This window comes from Peromyscus leucopus, chromosome 14 (genome assembly GCF_004664715.2).
Source record: "Peromyscus leucopus breed LL Stock chromosome 14, UCI_PerLeu_2.1, whole genome shotgun sequence".
Classification (NCBI taxonomy): domain Eukaryota; kingdom Metazoa; phylum Chordata; class Mammalia; order Rodentia; family Cricetidae; genus Peromyscus; species Peromyscus leucopus.
In genome coordinates, this window is record NC_051075.1 from 25,569,711 (window position 1) to 25,588,056 (window position 18,346).

At 50.9% G+C, this 18,346-nt stretch overlaps 1 protein-coding gene and 1 long non-coding RNA gene across 2 annotated transcripts in view; both read right to left on the bottom strand.

The window, feature by feature from the left end:
• Nucleotides 1-11,124, bottom strand: part of LOC119088976 — a 30,043-nt gene extending 18,919 nt beyond the window's left edge. The window contains exon 1 of the long non-coding RNA XR_005092737.1: nucleotides 10,382-11,124. This is a non-coding gene — a long non-coding RNA (uncharacterized LOC119088976). The remainder of the gene's footprint in view (nucleotides 1-10,381) is intronic.
• A 3,528-nt stretch (nucleotides 11,125-14,652) lies between these two features.
• On the bottom strand, nucleotides 14,653-18,013 carry Nkx2-1 (NK2 homeobox 1). Its single transcript, XM_037210555.1, has 2 exons — nucleotides 16,556-18,013; nucleotides 14,653-15,643 (listed from the first exon to the last, which is right to left on the bottom strand). The coding sequence occupies exons 1-2, from the start codon at nucleotides 16,926-16,928 to the stop codon at nucleotides 14,889-14,891; spliced, it is 1,128 nt and encodes a 375-aa protein (XP_037066450.1). The 5' UTR covers nucleotides 16,929-18,013; the 3' UTR covers nucleotides 14,653-14,888.
• Nucleotides 18,014-18,346: the final 333 nt, after the last annotated feature.

Sequence of the window (18,346 nt, forward strand, 5' to 3'; positions counted from 1 at the left end):
TTAAAGCAAATGCTCTAAGTCAGAAATTTGTCCAACTGACATGAAATAACACTCCTCCAAATTTCACTGACAGTCCTTGATTTTCTCTGCGGTATTCACCACTATCTAACGAGGGGGACTTCCTGGATTTTCGCCTCTATCAGTCATGAGAATCCTACTTTGGTGGTACTTTTCAAAACTAAGGCTGTCTAGTAGGACACAACTTCCTTTCCCAAGGAACTGTGGGAGAATTTCTTTATCTAAGTCACTTCTTGTTTTTTTTTTTTCCTTCTGGCTCTTTCCAAGAATTATCCCAGGGGTCTGTTCCAAATTTGAGGTGGAAGATGTAAACAGGGGCTATGGCAGACCTGCAATCCGCATGGAAGTGTCCTGGTCCCTTCTAGATGCTACTTCAGGATGACAGGAGTGATTCACTCCTCTTTCTGTCTCCTGGCAGCTAAATGGGACTATTGGAGCGCTGCCAGGAGGGTAGGTAGCCAACCTGCTCGCCCTTGATTGTGCCTGCCAGCTTTTTAATGACAGAGTAGGGTCAAGTAAGAGAAATCACAAACGGAGGAGAGTATTCTGAGAATGTAGAGGCAGTTAATGTCCCTCCAAACCTCAGATGGCTGGCAACCCTTGGCAGAGTAGTCTATGATTTGTGGCACCTGACCCTTTCACTGGGACAGTTATCTCTGCATTCACTAGAAACATATTTACAGAATCTCTCCATTAGCAAAGATGCCTTGTGTGTGATTACCCAATTGTCATGGTCACACTAGGGTTTTGATACAGATCCTATTCACAAATGAAAGGGTGCACTAAACTACACACAGAGCGGGTGTGAACCTGGGATCCTCACTCAGTAGTCCATCAAGATTTCTCTTGGTAGATCTCAAAGAGATGACTGTTTCAACCCTCTCCTCTTCTTCTCCCCCGCCTCCAATTATATTCTCCCACATCCAAGCTCAGAAAAGAATTTTTCTGTTTTTTTTTATGCTTAAAAATTCTTAATGGCATTCATAGTAACTAAGAATAACAATTATCCTAACAGCATGGCCTATTTTATACGTATTTGAGAAAGCATTACTTTCTTAAACCAGTTAATACTGCTCTAGACTTTGGACTTGGTACTTAATACTTAGTTAGTATCAGCAAAATGCTTTCTCCCCACTTAAAGAATTTCAGTCACAATCGCAGACAGTTAGCTTGCAGGATGTCTTTCTTTCTTCGTTCTGATGGATTCAAAAACAAAGGAAAAATTAAAATATCCACCCTGGGACAAGTGACCATGAAAGAACCACTTAAAAGTCAGAGCGTGCCTTTAGAAGTGCCGAGGTCCTCTTTCGGATTGAAAACAAACGGCACTGAAGCCCTCCTTGTGAGAAGTCCTCCTTGTGTTTACGTTCTGTGCTGACTGTCTATAGTATTCGCTGGAAAGGTGATTTGAGGAACAGAATCAGATGAACTAGGAGAGGGTAAGTCATGAATCAAAATGGAAGAAGCAGGAAGGACTCTGGAGTCCTTGCTAGCTCCCCAATGAAGAAATGCTCTGAAATGATCAAAGGGACAGTCTCCTGGATTAAACAATGAAGGTCATAAACTCTCCACAAATCCCGGTTTCTGCTGACCTAACAGAAACTACAGGCTACTCCTTGGAGCTGCCTAAGGACTAAGTGACCAGCCCCCCTCAACCCTGGTTGGAGGCATCACCCAGACAGGCTTGGCTTTGGACCTCTGGAATCTGGCGATCAGAATTGAGGGCTCTGTTCTGGAGGGTCATTGGCTTTAGGAGACCCAGGGCAGAAGACAGCCTAGCCAATACCAGTGCAAAAGAGTACCTGGCCAAGAGAAGACCACTGCACGTCTGTCTCCCTGGGCTGGCCAACTCTGCGCAGGAGGACCTTAGGCCCGGAGCTAAATCCAAGCCCCAACAACACAGGAAGCTCTCCCTGGGGCATGGGGCGGGCGGGGGGGGGGGGGGGGGACAGCCGGACTGGTCAGAAGGCAGCATCCCACCAGGCTCCCGGACTGTGAGAACTGGGCCTCCACCTTGCTACACCGACCTTGCCCGGATCCACCGCAAGAGGACCGACGCGTTAGCGGGTGGGTGCCTACTGCCCTGGGTGCCTACTGCCCGGCGGAGCCTACGCAGGCAGCAGGGTTTGGGCGCGCACCGGCGGGGAAGCTCCACGTGGAGCCCGGTGTAAGCGCCTTGGTGGGGACTCCCCCCCGCCACGAGCCCTCCCCCCACTCCCAACCCGGTGCTCTCCCTGCAAGGGCGCCTCTCGCTGCTGGGAGCCTCTCGATGCTGTCCGTCGCGACCCGAATTCAACCTCCAGGAAGATGATCCCAGAGACAGCGAGCAACAGGAGAAGAATAATTTAAGTGGGGGAGGGGACGGGCAAGAGGGCCAAGGAGGAAAGCTCACAAGAAAAGCCCCATCGCTACCAAAACCGTTTCTAAAAAGTCCTGAGGTTTTTATTCCTGAAGACTTCACTTTAAAAGCTGAAAGGAAAAAAAAAAATTATTCCACTGCTTTTAATTGAAGTAAACAGAGTGCAACAAATCCTAACTCAAATATGATTGCAGTGAGATTAGGGTCTAATTGCTTAGGGTTCAGGTGGAATCTGCAGGCTAAATCCTACAGGGCCAATCTGAATTTCTCAATCCTTCTGTCAAAAGGAGAGCGCTGAGAGCCCACACGCTTCCTAACAAGTCATTTTTAACAGTTACAAGCTTCGCACAAAGACCACACAGGGCGTCTAAGAGATGCAAATCTAATCCCTGGTCGTTCTACAGGCCTTCAACAAAGATGTGCTAAACCCTAATAGAAAAGAAATCAGTTCTCTGTCACCCGTCCCTGGTAAAATCTATTAGAGAATGGCCAGAGCCGCATCTACAGCAGTTGCTGCAAAGGTTAAGGACAACTACAAATAAGAGAGACCCAAGTTTTGTTTTCCGTGTGAAATATCGGGAAACGCTAACCCCAAATGAGTGACAGGATTCGATCCGTGGCTTCGCATTCATTTGAACGCTAGAAAAAAAATAAATAAGTAAGTAAACACACACACATTAAGACTTTTGAAGACTCCGTTTCTGAATTTAGGAAAGATGAAACAAATTCGTCCCAAAGATGGAAATCTTTGCCTCCAAAATTAACAAGAGACTAAGAACCAGGGAAGCAGGGAGAGCCGCGTGTTGAAGAAGGACTCAGGCCTCAGCCTCGGGCTGTCTGAGTTCCCACAGAGCCCGGTTTTTCTTCGAAAAAGCCCGACGGCGGAGCCGCCCGGGGCTGGTGGGCTCCGGACGCGGACGCGGACGACCTCTCCGCCGACGGCCCCGCAGCCTGGACCGCCTCCCTCCTTCCCAGCCCGGCCCGCAGCGCCACGGTCCCTCCAGGAGACCTCACCCCGCCGGTGCAGAGTCAGCCGGTGCTTCACAGCCGCCCAAGCGTCTCAAATGAGCGCCTCGGCCGGTCACCACCCAAATGAGGCCCTTATTCAGGCAGGCAGTGTCATGCTGGGGTATTTAAAAGGTTGTGATGCAGCTAAAATACTTCACAGCGTGTGTGACCCTTAAAATAGAAAGAGTCCGGGTGCCCCGGCGCTGCAGAGATGCCCCCTAAGGGAGCCGAAGCGGGGCGGTGACTTCCTTGTGGCTGGGTAGAGCCCCTCCAGCAGGCCCAGGCAGTCTCTGGGCTCCGAGGCTGTGTGCGTCCCGCGGAGCCAGCTGCCCTAGCCAGTTGTTTCTGGTGGTGGTGGTTGGTTGTATTTTGTTTGTTTGTTTGTTTGCTTGCTTGCTTGCTTTGTTTCGTTTTTAAGAGGGGCGGCGTTTGCCAAAACACAGCCCCAGAGGATTGAGGTCTTCCATCCTGGGAAGCTTAAGACTCCAAAATGAGGGTGATGAGCTGGGATCCTGTCCTAGACCCAGCCAAGTCTTCCCACCCTGTTCCTAGGCATCTGGGTCGCCCTTTCCCATGATGACTCCTCCTGGCCAAACTTGCAGGGACTAAAGGGGTTCTAGTCGGTTCAAAAGCATGTCTCCCAGCTTGGGAGGGGTGTAGTGGGGGACCCACGTCTCCAAGGAAAGTTTTGCCTGCTTCCATAGAAGTTTCCAGAAGCCATTTTCTTTTCCTTTTTAACTTAAAAATATTTTTAGAAACCCGCTGCTATTTTCTCTGCCCATAACTGTATCTTTTGCTTCTAGCCCCACCCACCCGATGTGTACTTCCTCGGGGCACAGAGCCCAGAGTTGCCAGGTGGGAATAACAAGATGGACTAGAGAAGATGGCTTGGGACTGAAACCAGGGGCTCTTTAGTTTGTCCTGGCAAGGTGGTTCGCCCTGGCAGTATCTTCTAGGGTTGCCCCCTTCCCTCCCAGACTATTCCAGATCGAGGTGCTCCTCCTCCACTTGGGGGGGGGGGCTATGCTGACACAGCAAGAATGTAGGGGCTGTGCCCCCTCCCGCCCCCTCCCGCTACTGGTATTAATTGAATTTCTTTAGACAGAGGATCCTCTCTGCTTCCTCGGTCAATGTTTCTTGCATGTCCCCCCTGACAGGCAGACCTTGGCCATTCTTCTGGTCTTCTTACTCCCCAAATGGCCTCCCATGAGGACCTCGCTGGCTTTTATTCTTTACAGTTTAGCCCATCCACTTTATCTGCTTTTCGTTTTAGTGCCGGCATTAAGGAAAATGACACTGAATTGCCTACAAAATAGGACTGCGGCTCTGAATCCGGAATTGGATAAGAAAGCAAGGAAAACAGGCACTGAACCGGAGAGACGGAAAATAAGGGGAGGACGGGAGGAAGAAGCAAACTGATGATAAGTCGCAGTCAGGCTATGAATACAGGAATTAAGATGCCCCTGCAGGGGGTCCTGGGGGACTCAACCGAAGACAACCTAGGAGGCCTCCTGGGGAAGGCAGGCTAAGGTTTCCTCTCTCTCGGGAGCTATACCTAAAGACTTGGCCTGGAAATTCTGATCCTGGTACCTTTGGCCCCAGAGGGTGTGGAGGGATAAGGACAGATCAGCCTCCACTTCTGGAGCTGCAGTTGTTGGCTGTACCCTTGTGAAGGCGTTAGGGAGCTGAAGCTTCCTGCCCTGAGAGCCTGCCTGGCTCTCTGGGGCTCTAGGTGATGGCGCTCCTATGGCCCACCCAGCCAAGCCCACTCTCTAGCTGGTCCCAGGTTCTGCTGATCCCAGCTTCATACTCACCTCTTCCCAGCTGTAGGATCTCTATCGTTTTTTCTCCCCCCCCCCACCGCCCCAGTTTTCAGTACTGGGGAGTCTGAACCTTTCCTGCCACCCCATCCCTTCTCCCCAGATGGATGGTTCTCCTAGAGGATTGTAGCTTGTCCACCAGATAGGTTCTGGGAAGAAAACATAGAGAGCTTTGGGGGTGATGGAGAAGGTATGAGGATGCTGTCTTTAGATACTTGTGGTCCTTATCTTTTGGTGTCTTTAAGAGAGAATACTGGGGTGGTTTTTGTCTTTGGTTTTAGGATAGCTTTGCAGAAAATTGAGGAAAAACTGGGAGCAGAAACCCTCGCCCATCCCTAATCCATTGGTTCTTCCCAGATCTTCCCAGAGAGGAAAACACTTTACAAAGAATTCTAAAATTACACTTTCTTAGAAGACACCAATCTAAGACTCACAAATTATCATGAATTATTCTCCATTTGAGACAAAAATGAAGGACACAAGAGACACATTCCATTATCAGAGTTTCAGTCTACTGGAAAGTTAGGCATTGGTAACTGAGAAACCACTGAACTGTCTTTTTCTCCCGTGCCCCCATCAAACAGCTGTGACTTGTTTTGGGTTTTCTTCTCTTTTGCTTTTTTAAAAAATTTAATTGTTTGTTTATTTTTATTTTATGTGCATTGGTATTTTGCCTGTCTCTATGTCTGTGTGAGGGTGTTGGATCGCCTGAAACTGGAGTGGCAGACAGTTGTGAGCTGCCATGTGGGTGCTGGGAATTGAACCTGGGTCCTCTGGAAGAGCAGCTAGTGCTCTTAACTGCTGAGCCATCTCTCCAGCCCCGTCCTCCCCACCCCCTTGTTTAGGTTTTCTTTGGTGTTGTTGTGTTGTTGTTTGATCCTTTCAGGTTAAACCCTTGCATCAGTATCCTGACCCAGTGAAATAATATTTATATGCTCTAGGGTTCAAAATTCATTGGGGCTTCTACTCTTGAGCATGCCAGGGGGGTGTGTGTAGTTTCCAGAAGGGTTTAAGGTGGAGTTGGCGAGGGTTATCTGCTGGGGTTGGGCCGGAAGTGATCTGGAAGTCGGGGAAGTGAGGCTAGGTGCTGTTGCAGCAGGGGCCTCGGGTGCACCAAATAAAGCCTTGGGCAGGAGTTGGAGGGTGGGCTGGGTAAGGGGGTGCCGGCAGGAAGTCGGAGGCTGCAGGCAGCTGCTTGTCTTGGTTTTGAGCGAGAGATTTCAAGAGGCTCAATGAAAAGGCTCTGTACTTTTCATTGAGACCCCTGACAACCAATTTGGAGTCACCAGGCCGCAGAGGGCCCCCACGTCTTGAGCTGTGGAATTGCAAGGATTGTCCCTGTGCTTTCTTCCAGTCCCTGTCCCTCTGCCCCAAGCCTCGGGCTAGTTAGTATCCTTCGCAAAGTACAGCACTGCATGGCTCAAGCGCATGAACTTTACTTCTAGGCAACACCCTTTTAAAAACACGACTAGCAGTAAACGTAATTAACATGGCACCTTTCTGGCCAATCCCCCCTTCCTGATCACAGAATGCCATTTTTTTTTTAGCGCATAAGTTATGCATCCCACAGGAATATTCCATTCATGTTACACTGGGACTAAAGACACACAAGATGTACAGGTCTGGGGCTAGAAGAAAATATTTAGTGCTTGCCTACAGAGTCTATCACCCATCATCTGCTCTTAATGCGCTCCGTATCTTTCAGCGTGTCCGGCTCTTATGATTGTAAATGGCCCTGTTTTCAAATGGAAATAAGACTTGCAAACTGATTATGTGTATTGAATCAGAATCACTCACTAGATCCTCTTGTTTAAAATGTATTGAAGAAAGGATGATGGCTTCAGGCCTCTGTAACCAGCGCCCTCTTTTCTCAGGAAGACCTATCTGTTTTGCAACTTCTTGCCATTGGAACATGTTTCAGCCAGATAATTACGTTACCATTGTGTTATGGCCCAAAGCTCACACACCATACACACAGCGCCTCCCAGCCAGCTCCAGACCAGCCCCGCCATCATTAACCCTTAAACCACATACACCTTACCCAGCATTTGACCCACTATACGTAGCACCTCTCAGACCTCACAACCAGGGAAAGAAGTCCGCACTTTCACCAGGCACGGGAGGGGGGGGGGTTCTCACCTCTCCTCTGCTCCCCTTCTTCCCACTCCCTTCACCTCTTTTCCTGCCTTGCCAGGAAGCGAAAACAAACACCAATAAGAGTCACACAACAGATAGACTCCGAGTCATAAGCCATGGCAAGATTTAAAAAACAAAACCAAAAACAAACAACTAACTTGGTGTGGCTGTGGCATTGCTATTGTTAGCAAGAGTTCCTCCTGAAAAGTGAATGCTAAGGTGTTCGGATACCACCATACATCTCAGTGTTTTCTCTTTCTCCCCATCTAGTGTTGCATGACAGGCCAGGAAGGGATGGGCTGCTTGTGAAGTATTTCCAGTAGATTTTTCCCCCTTTTAGTTTCAGGATGAAGCAGACAGACGCGCCATGTTTGTCCAGGAAGACCCAAGCTCTACTTGTTCTATCAAATGCGGGTATGATACAATGTAGCACTTTCAAAATTGACACTCAGCCTGGCCTCCACATTGCAGCCAGGGAGTGGCCACCAAAGCTTGGTGGTAGTGCTAACTAGCCACAACTTCTGGCTGGCTGGCTGTCCAGAGATAGATGTGTGCTTGCTTTTGATTCTGGGGTCGCCATTCGTGGCATGAAATAAGCTGCCAGTCTTCAGTCCTACCACCTCCTATATTCCCCACACGGGCCTGCAGACCTCCAGGCACCAAGGAGTGGCCAGGTCTGGAGAAACAATTAATCCCCCCCCCCTCAAAGTAGCCTGCCCCTGCAAGCCTGTTTGGCAATGTGGTTTTCTCAGAAACATCTATGGAACTCTAACTTCCTGGGCTAGGCAGGATAGTCAGTTCAGTAAATATCTCTGGGTCTTCTAAATTAGGGTGTAATAAGTAACCAGCTCAGAGGAACCTACCCTGGATCATTAAGGCAATTCTCAGGTCCATACCTCTGTGTACATGGTATGCAGTGTATATGCTAGGGAGATTAGGTAAATCAGTAGCATGCAGAACAAATAAACCTGTTTCTCTAGCACTTTGGAAACCTCAAGCAACATCCTTGGGAGGCAAAAACTGAAAAAGGAATGTGGTGTTTCTGGGTGATTTCCTACAGAATCATTTCATTACACTGCAAATTGTAGGGAAAGGGCATCCTGGAAAAGCTTCTTGTTATGTGTGGGATAATCTCTTATGCTTTGAAAAAAAATTCCAACAGCCATCACCCGAAGTCCTGGAAACACAATATTTAACACTCAACCAACAGCCTCTGCTACTGATACTGAAGAGCTAACTATCAAAGACAAGATTTCTTAGTATATAGGAGGCAAGGGTAGGGCAGAGTTTGCCCACAGCATGCAGACAGGCTCTCTTATTTCCACTACTATGGAAAGACCAACAAAGAGAGGCCATTTGAAATAAATAAAAAGCAGAAATATTTTCTTTCTGTTCTGTTTTGATTTTGTTAGCTGGATGGTAGCATTCTTACCAACTCATCTAGCTGTAGACATTGCCAGTCCAGTAAGAGAATACAACTTTTATTGTAGATCGCCAAAATATGTCTTGCACACAGATATGCCTGAGGCACCTTGATAACCAATGTTCATACTTCTCCAAGCAAAAGTAATTTTCTAGAGTTTCTCATGACAAGAAATAAACACTCCAACTCAATATGGAAAAAAAAAAAAACTAAGGACTTTTTAAAATTTATCTTTAAGGGAAACAATTTTATTTGATTTCTTAATTGAGGTAATGGATACATTCAACTTTCTCCAATCAAATTAATATGTTCTGTAACATCCAGTTCTATAGTTGAAATTTTTTTTAGAAAAATCTTTTGAAAAGGTACATAAAATCAATACATGTGTAGAAGAGATATGTATATATGTCTATGTATACATACATAAACATCTGTACACACATCTGTACTTACAGAGTAGGTAGAAACAGATACGGCTCCTTCTATTGGAGGAAAGAGCTCACTTACTAAGTCTTAGCACTGACAATATTTGTGTTTATATTTTTATTTATTGTTCAAGCTTGCCCCAGCAGTGATGAACTTTTACTGAAATGTCCTACCAACAACCAAAAGAAATTATATAAGAAAAAAATGTACTGAAATCTTATCCAAAATTCTTCAAGAAGTCTTAACAATGAAGGGAATAAATGTCTAGGACACAGAAATAAATTGGGAACTTATCCAAAAGAGAGACAGAAGATCAGGAGTGCATCTAAATAACCTCCAAGTTGACAGTAGGTCACTGCGGAAAAGAAATACAGACACCACTTCAACTATAGTTTTCGACGGTGTAAAAGCTGTACGGTCCCACTGAGCCAGCTCTTCCTCCATTCCTTTAAGACACCATCAAAGAAAGTTCAGAAATGCAAATATGTGGAGTGGGGGTGAGGAGGGTTCATGCAATCCTTGACCCACCCCCTTCAATAAAATACACGCTTTACTTCCATCCATACTAATTTCTTGCGACCTAGAGGGTGATTGGAAAGAGGCCACACCTTCCAAAAGCCACTCACTTGGAGAGGCACCAGAAAACTTTTCGTTGGGGAGGTTTCCAAACTGGGTGCCACCGAAGGTGAGCTGAAGCCCCAGGACCACAAGCCACACGGTGAAGCACACAGCAGCCAGTAAGGTAGAACTGGAGGAAGGTGGTTTCAGGCATCTCCACAGACTGAGCAAGAAACATCCCCATCCTTCCTAATACCCTTAGGCCACTTTTTCAAAACAAGCTAGCAAACGGTGAAAGAATCAATCAAGTTACCTCAGATTCACATTTCCCAATGGGCTTCCTGGTCCCCACTAACATAATCGGCTGTTCACCCAGCTTCACATTCATAACTGGGGAGGGACGGGGAGGAGGTGAGGAAGCTATGCCCAGAGAATCTGGAGACTTCGGATCAGGATTCAAGGCAGCGTCCCCCAACTCCCTTGTTTATAGAAATGAACGTCTTACTTAAGCTCAGAAAAGGGGTCAGCCTATATCAGCAAGGTTCACACAGATTGTGGATTTTTCCCCCTTCCCTTATCTTAAATTGACCTGCTTTTAAGATAAAGACATAATAGAGAGAGCATTGACCTTACCTGGTCCCTAATGAGTTGGAAGTCATTTTCTTTTTTCTTTCTTATTTCCTCTTTATCTGGAATCGCCTGAGAAGAGACTCACGCCTTGAGACAGCTCCGCAGCGCTCGCCGCCGCCCAGACTCCCGGCAGCGCGAAGGGTGTGCGGCCTCTTAAAGTCTGCGAATCTTCCTGGGCTTTCAAAATCAAAGACTACGAAACCACATCCAAGCATCGTCACTGGAGCTCCCAGGTCCAGACTCAGAAGCATTTTAAAATCTCTTGCAAGATTCCCAAGCAAGTCTTTCCCCCAAAAAGGCCAAGTTCTGAGCAGTGGCCCGAAGCGCTGTCTCCTCGAGGCCCCGATCGCCCGAAGACTTGGGATGCCATCTCGATGCTCGCTAAATGAACTCGGACCCAGCTTACCTTTCTCTCGCCGGACCCAAGCTATTTCCACCTGGCTGCCCTCCTACCCCTAATGTACGCCCACAAGCTGGGACATTTCTTTCCCCCTGGCCTTGAGGACCCCAGCTGTGTTCTTAAGGGTGGCCACAGCATCCTGGGGTCCCTTCATTGCCTGCTCAGGGCATCTCTGTCCTGTTGTTTTCGCCTCTTCTCTGAGCCCAGCCCAGTCCACGGCTCGCCAGCTGAGAGAACTGCTTTCCCTTCTCCCCGGCCCCACAGCTCGGGGTTCCCAGGCTGGGGCGGGGGTGGGGAGCCGCTTTGGGATGCTAAACATCAAACAAGCCAAGCCTGGGGTTTCAGGCCCCGACGCCACTAGAGCAGCTCTCCAGGGCTCTCGAGAAAGTCCTCGTGTTTACATGGCGGGGTTGGGGTGGGGTGGGGGAAGAGGAGCAAAGCTGAGGATGCTGTCTGCAAAATACCCCCACTGCCTGAACCATCGAGGCCTGGGGTCGGGTGAGGTACTTGTCAGGGGACAGTTTCTAAGGCATTTGTTCTGTAGGCTCACTGGGGAAGTTTTCCCTCTTCTAGCATCTCTAGTGCCAGGGGCATCTCCGGAATACTTATTTCTTCTCCTGGGAGGCCAGAACCAACTTGAGCCTGAGTTATTGAAAGCCTAAAATAAGCCAGCGGCCCTCCCAGATGCTGACCCGGTAGCAGGTAGTGTGGGAGGAGGGTGTCCGCAAGCTGTGGGAAGCTCTCACAGTAAACTAGGCACCTAGTTTACTAAAGAGTCTGCGTCCCAAGATTGCTTCAGTAGCTGCCACAAGTACCCTAGGCGGGAGCTGGAGGAATCAGAGTGATTGAAGATAAGGCCAAAGCCCTGTTTGTTGGGTCTCATCTCCAGACCCCTCCGAATTCACCTATTTCAGGGACAAGTAAACAGACTTCTAACTAAGCCGGCTGGAGAAGAAATGTATTTGTTAGAAACTCCAACTAGCATAAGGAAAATAAGACCGAGTGCTACAGTATGCTCATGGCTCATGTTGTTACTCCGCTAAAATGAAGGGAGGCAAGGCAGGGTGGTGTCTTACCACCGGCTAGGCTCTGCCTGGGCCTGGACTGGCTAGTGGGACTGGTTGAGTTAAACTCACCGCCCACTTAGGGTTTGAGCAGCAGCTGCCAACACCTGCCTCCCTAGGCATCCACAGCCTGCAGTCCTTGTCCCAGAATCCCAGATGCCTATTCCAACAGAAATGATTCAACTTTCCTGGTTTTGTTCTTCCAAAATATGAGGTCTGCCGAGAGTACCACCCCATAATGTGGACTCTCAGCAGACTCCACCAACCATCCTTTCAGAATATCAGAGTACCTTCAAGATATGAGAAGCCACATCCCAAGAGCCAGAATTAGTTTTCTGAGGAAGAAAGCTACCCCTGGCGCCCAATCCCAAGGCACGGTAGAGTAGAAATCCCCTGGACATCAGTGAAAACGACCGCTGGATCCAAGTTCATATTTTAAAAAATGAAACAAAACAAAAAGCCAAGATCCTGGGGGGGAGGGATGGAGTGGAGAACAGGGAAAATTATTAGAGGAGAGGACAGCGAGGAGAGGAAGGAAAGAGGGAAGACGGGAGTCGAGAAAGGAAAATAAAATAGTTGAACATCTGAGTGGAAAATGAACACAAGATGTGCCCAAAGTCAATCAGTGACCACCACAAACCCTTGCACGCCCCGGACGCACCCAGGGCCGGCAGGGCTGTCAATCTGCAGCTCACAGACTGCCTTGTCTGCACAGGTTTGCCAGAGGTGACGCCCGAGAAGCAACAGTTCATCCAAGGAGCTGTCGTTTTTGTCTCTGTCCATAACCACTCTTTTGCCAGGACCACCCACCCCCATCACAACCTTAATGGTTTCCCCAGCACACGTATCTGCTAGTGGAGAGGAGAAAATAATCAGAGATGGGGGGGGCAGTTTAAGGTTATTTTGGTTTTGTTTGGGGGGGGGTAATAGAAAGTTGGGGATAGGAGAAGATTCATTGCTGCAAAGATTTAGGAGCCTAGGTATTGAAAGTTTTGGGATAAAGAGTGAAAGAACAGCTCCCAATGTCTTGCTAGAGGCGTCCCTAAGCTGGCCACCAAGTCCACACTGAGATAAGACAAAGTAGCCACTAGAAGCCAGGATGGGGAGTTCTAGGATGGGGCACGCGGGGGGGGGGGGGGGGGGGGGGGGGAGGGATGATCCCTGAGCAGGGAGGGATCTTGTTTTAGAGTGTTGAAATAAAACTCAGAACCAACCACACTGAGTGTGAGGAGGCTAGGTGGGAATTAGGAATATAGGTTTGAAATTCAAATGTACAGAAGCAATTCATTTACTAAAAATGATAGCACCTACAGAGTTATTTTAAATGGCTGACCATTTTAAACATTGGGTCAGTAGTGTGAGACCAGCTGTTGAGACTCCTAAAAACAGAAGGTTGGCTCTTAAGAAAAAAAAAAAAATCCATTGTTTTTTTTTTTTTGTCCCCTCCTTCCTCTACCTCCCCTTCTAGAGAAGTAGTTTACTTTTCATCCTATCAAAAGGTCCCAAAACTGCTCAAGATTTTTATTCCACTAGAGTTCAAAGTTGAACAAAATCCCCTCTTTTTGTGGGATGGAAACTCTGGAACTGGCTTCCTTACCTGGTCAGAATCAAAATCCCCGAGCTCAAACCCAGTAATTTGGGTCCCATCAGGTTTAACGATGAGCCCCTGCCCCCCCCCAATCCGTTAAAAGCCAAATCAAAAACCAAACAAAAAGAAAGGGTTTTAATCAGAAAAGGCATCTTTTTAATTCGTATAATTTATTAGAAGCTTCTTAGGAACTATATTTAAGCCAAATATCTACATAAGTTACAACAGAAAAAGAGACGGAGGCTGCGAGTACCAAACTGTCAGATAATATGCACAGGTTTGTCAATGCCCTTTAAAAAAAGTCAGGGGCCGGGGACCGGGACTGGGTTTCTTTTTACAATATAATGTACAGATTACTAAAAACTAGGCATTTAGTCCAACTTTTGACAGCATTTTACAGCTACATGTTCACATCAAACCTAAAACAATTTCTGAGGGGCCAGCCTGGACTGAACCTATGGGGCCAGAGGGCGCCGGGGAGGGGGCACTTCCTTTGTGACGGGTACAAGTGGGTTATGCAGAAGAATCTTTCCCCTCTCCAGCTCCTGTCCTCCCTTCTGGGGGGAAAAAATATCCTGGTATTTACAAGCAAGTCCGCTTTGCTGGCAGAGTGCATCCAGAGGGAAGTTTTCCGTCTTTAGAGTTCAGGGCCGCCGTGGTAGTACAGAGCAGGCTCCGAAACTGTGTGAGGACCAAGCTTGGGAACCGATTTGAACCACCAGAAAGACACCCCGTGTTTGTTCTGTGTCCCTCTCTGTTTAAAGAATCCATAAGGGGTTGTATTTGCTTGGTTGTTTCTATTTTTTAAATGTTAAAAATAATCCACAAGTTTTAGGTAGAAAAGAGAAAAGGAAGAAGGGAGGGTGGAGGAAGAAAGAAAGAGTGAGAGAGGAGAAGGAGAAAGAGGAGGAGGAGACGAAGGCGAAGATGATGAGGAAGAAAATTAAGGAGAAGGAGGAGAAGAAAAGAAGGAGGAGAAGAAGGAGAAAAGGAGGAGGAGGAAGATGATGATGATGAAGAAGAGAAGAGAAGAAGAAGAAGAAGAAGAAGAAGAAGAAGAAGAAGAAGAAGAAGAAGAAGAAGAAGAAGAAGAAGGAAGAAGAAGAACAAGAAGAAGAAGAAGAAGAAGAAGAAGAAGAAGAAGAAGAAGAAGAAGAAGAAGAAGAAGAAACAAGAAGAAGAAGAAGAAGAAGAAGAAGAAGAAGAAGAAGAAGAAGAAGAAGAAGAAGAAGAAGAAGAAGAAGAAGAAGAAGAAGAAGAAGAAGAAGAAGAAGAAGAAGAAGAAGAAGAAGAAGGCGTCCAGCAGTTTGGTCTTTGTGTACTTTTTCCTTGGTCTAAACACAAACAGGTTCTTAAGAAAAGTCGAAGCGCGTGGAGCAGCGGGCGAATGGTGGTCTTTGCGGGCGGGCAGAGGCGAAAGCGGTGAGGCCGCGCGGGGCTCTGGCCGGGTCCCACGTCTCACCAGGTCCGACCGTAAAGCAAGGTAGAGCAGGACATGGCGCCATAGTCCGAGCCCGAGGAGTTCAGATGGGATAGGCTGGAGACCTGGCCCTGCAGCGCTGCCGGGCTTGCTGCGTGGTGCGCCAGGTCCGGGGACTGGCCCGCGCTGCCCGGCTGGTGGCCTGGGTGCGCGCCTAGCCCCGCGCCACCGCTGCCCACCGAGATGGCCGCGGCAGCCGCCTGCGCCGCCTGCGCCTGCTGCTGAGCTTGCTGCTGCGCGTGGCCTTGGAGGCTGGCGGCGCCCGGCGCCTGGGCGCCCGCCTGGCACGGTTTGCCGTCTTTCACCAGGACCGGCACGGCCACCCGGCGCGGCGACTGCTGCTGAGCTTGCTGCTGCTGTGGGCATCCGGCGCCCCCGCCGCCGCCGCCGCCTCCTCCGCCGCCGCCGCTGTCCTGCTGCAGTTGCTGCTGCGCCGCCTTGTCCTTGGCCTGGCGCTTCATCTTGTAGCGATGGTTCTGGAACCAGATCTTGACCTGCGTGGGCGTCAGGTGGATCATGCTGGCCAGGTGCTCGCGCTCGGGCGCCGACAGGTACTTCTGCTGCTTGAAGCGTCGCTCGAGCTCGTACACCTGCGCCTGGGAGAAGAGCACCCGGCGCTTCCGGCGGGGCGCACTAGGCAGCGGGGCCATGTTCTTGCTCACGTCCCCCAGCGAGCCCAGGCCGCCCATGCCGCTCATATTCATGCCGCTCGCCGGGCCCATGAAGCGGGAGACTGTAAGCGACAAACGCACAGCGTCGGCTGGGGCCGGGGCCGGGCCAAGCCTGCTTTCCTGGCCCTTGGCCCGTCGGCCCCAACCTTCGACGGCATCCTCCTCACCTAGGCCGCCCAGGGCTCCTTCCCGAGGGAGGCCCAGCTAGCTGGGGAGTGGCTAGTGCCTTCCCCGGGCCTTGCCGTCGAAGGGCTTAGGGGTTTCAAGCCTAGCTACCCTTCATCGGTGTCAGCGTCTCTTTAGAATCAGAATGTACAGTGGGGGGAAACGGGGCGCTTCTGTTCGTTTCGTGCCCAAGCCGGGTGGGAAGCCCGGGGTGGGGGTGGAGGGGTGCAGAGAGCTAGGTCGTACGGTAGACCCCCAACTGCAGAGAGTTAGCAAAAGGGAGTTGTCACTTTCCGAAAAGCCCCAGCTTCCAGGCTCTCGGCCTCTTGCCTTCTCTTTCGCGGGCTCGAGGTGAGGACACCTGCTCGGCCCATTTAGAGCCTCCTCCAGAGCCGTGCGCCCTTCCAACCCGCCCAGAGACTTCTAGAAAGCTAGGCAGCCCGGCTGGGCGCTGGGATGCGTCCCAGCAGGGCGGCCTCTCTCCTGGCCAGGCCTGGGCTTCCTCCAACTCGGCTGGCCCGAGCCCTCAGCTCAGGGTGGGCCTCCCTAGGCACCCTGAAAGTCTTTCGCGCCAAGCCAACAGTTGGCGCCTGCGGTTGCTGGGTGCCAGCTCCTGTCTGCCGGACCCCATCTCTACTAAGTGCCTCTCTTGAAACCCTAACCCAGCGTGGCGGGGAAGAAGGTCCAGCTCCCGCACCCCACACCTAGACGATGCTGCCCGGCTGCCCACCCCAACGCCTAGCATAACCGGCCAGCGCCGCGCCTCCGGTGCTCAGCCCGCGGCCCCGCGGCGGGGCGGCCTCACTTACTGGCGGGGAAGCGCGGGTCTGGGTTGGCGCCGTACCATCCGGGGCCCGAGGCGCTGTTCCGCATGGTGTCCTGGTAAGGCGGCAGCTCGCTCATGTTGCCCAGGTTGCCGTTGCAGTAGCCCCCCACGGCGGAGTGCGAAAGCTGGGGCACCCCCGCCGCCGTCATGTGGTAGGCGGCGGTGACGGCGCCGTGGTGCCCCACGGCGTGCTGTTGCATGGCCGCGGCCGGCGGGGCCGCCTGGCCCTGTCTGTACGCTGCTAGCGGAGCCCCGAGGCCGCCGCCCTCCATGCCCACTTTCTTGTAGCTTTCCTCCAGGGGACTCAAGATGTCAGACACTGAGAACGGAGTCGTGTGCTTTGGACTCATCGACATGATTCGGCGTCGGCTGGAGGAGGAAGGAAGAGGAGGAAAAAAAAAGGGAGAGGGGGGAAGGCGAAGCCTCGCTACTTTTTTTTTTTTCTCCCTTTGCCAAATATTCTGGTGTTACCTTAACGCCGATCTTGTTGGATGTACACGTAACGGAGTGGACCGAGTCCGCCTTAATTGGCTTGAGTGGAGGCTCGGGGGCTGCCTCGCGTTTGTTTTAGCCCGGCGCCAGGTTTTAGGCAGCCACCAGAGGCGGGGCATAAGCGCTAAAGCAACAAGACAATAGAAGCCTACATCTTGCCCGAGATAATTAGCTTACATGCTGATGACAAGGTAAACACCTTTAAGCTTCACTTGTCAGGATTTTTACGTCTCAAAGAGAGAAAGGAGAGAGAGAGAGAGAGAGAGAGAGAGAGAGAGAGAGAGAGAGAGAGAGAGAGAGACCCAAAGCATTACTTCCCCCCTCCCTTGGACACCCCCACCCCCATTTTTGTGGGGTGCCTGTGGCGCACGAGGAAAAGGCGGGGGAGGGAAAGGAGGAGGGAGCCGAGAGCGGGAGGGCCAGAGGTGGGGTAGAGAGTAACCTAAGGGGAGGGATGGAGAAGGAGGAAGGAAGGTGAATGCTGCTTTGCAACCAACTTGGGGAGTTACCAAGTGGAACCGCGGTCCGATTCGGTCGGGGTTCCGGGGTCGGGGGGCTGGTCTTTGGGGAGAGGGAGCTGAGGTACGGGGAGCGGGGTTTCACCTGAGCCTGCCGGGGCTGCTCCTCCCTCCCGCTGCGGCCTCCCAGCCCCGCGCCTTCCCACCGCCTCCGGACCACATCGGGCTTCGCGGCGGGCGCCGAGCCCCAGTCACCACCAAAAGAGTGTGCGAGTCTGGTGGGGGGGATGAACCCTGGGGCTGCACTGTTGGTCTGGGTGTCTGTCAGTCTGTCTGCCTCTTCTGCCGCCGTCAGAGGGACACCTCTGCTCCCCGCCCCCTTTCCCCTTCCCCGAGAGAATCCCAGCGGGCGGAGGGGGAGCTGAGTAAGGGAACGACTGCCTTCGGGAGGCTGTCACCGATCCCCGCGCCACCCCCCCCACCAAGCTCCTGGCTCCCTAGCGGACCAGCCCCCCAGCCCACCCCACCCCACCCCACCGTTCCCTTTCTCCACCCCCTCTGCCGGCCCAGGCAGGAACCCCGGCCGGCCTTCTGTGCTAGGAGGACCAGGGTGCGGGGATTAGCGTTGAGAGTCCACCACTGAAGTTGTCCCATCTCGAACAAACCTGGTGCCCCTGACCCTTGCCCATGGCCTGGATGATGCTCCGGCTTCTGAAGCTGGCGCTGACTTTCCGAGGACCTCACAGTCCCAGTACCCCCAGCCCTGATCCCCGCTGCTTTCCCTGCGGGTGCTTCAGGGAGAGCCGGGCCGGGGAGCCGCGTGA

What these genes read in the sequence shown, in the direction of transcription:
- Nkx2-1 (XM_037210555.1), bottom strand. Translation starts at nt 16,928, where the DNA reads ATGTCGATGAGTCCAAAGCACACGACTCCGTTCTCAGTGTCTGACATC. An exon ending in AGACCCGCGCTTCCCCGCCA is followed by an intron (nt 15,644 to 16,555) that starts GTAAGTGAGGCC and finishes TGTCGCTTACAG; the next exon opens with TCTCCCGCTTCATGGGCCCG.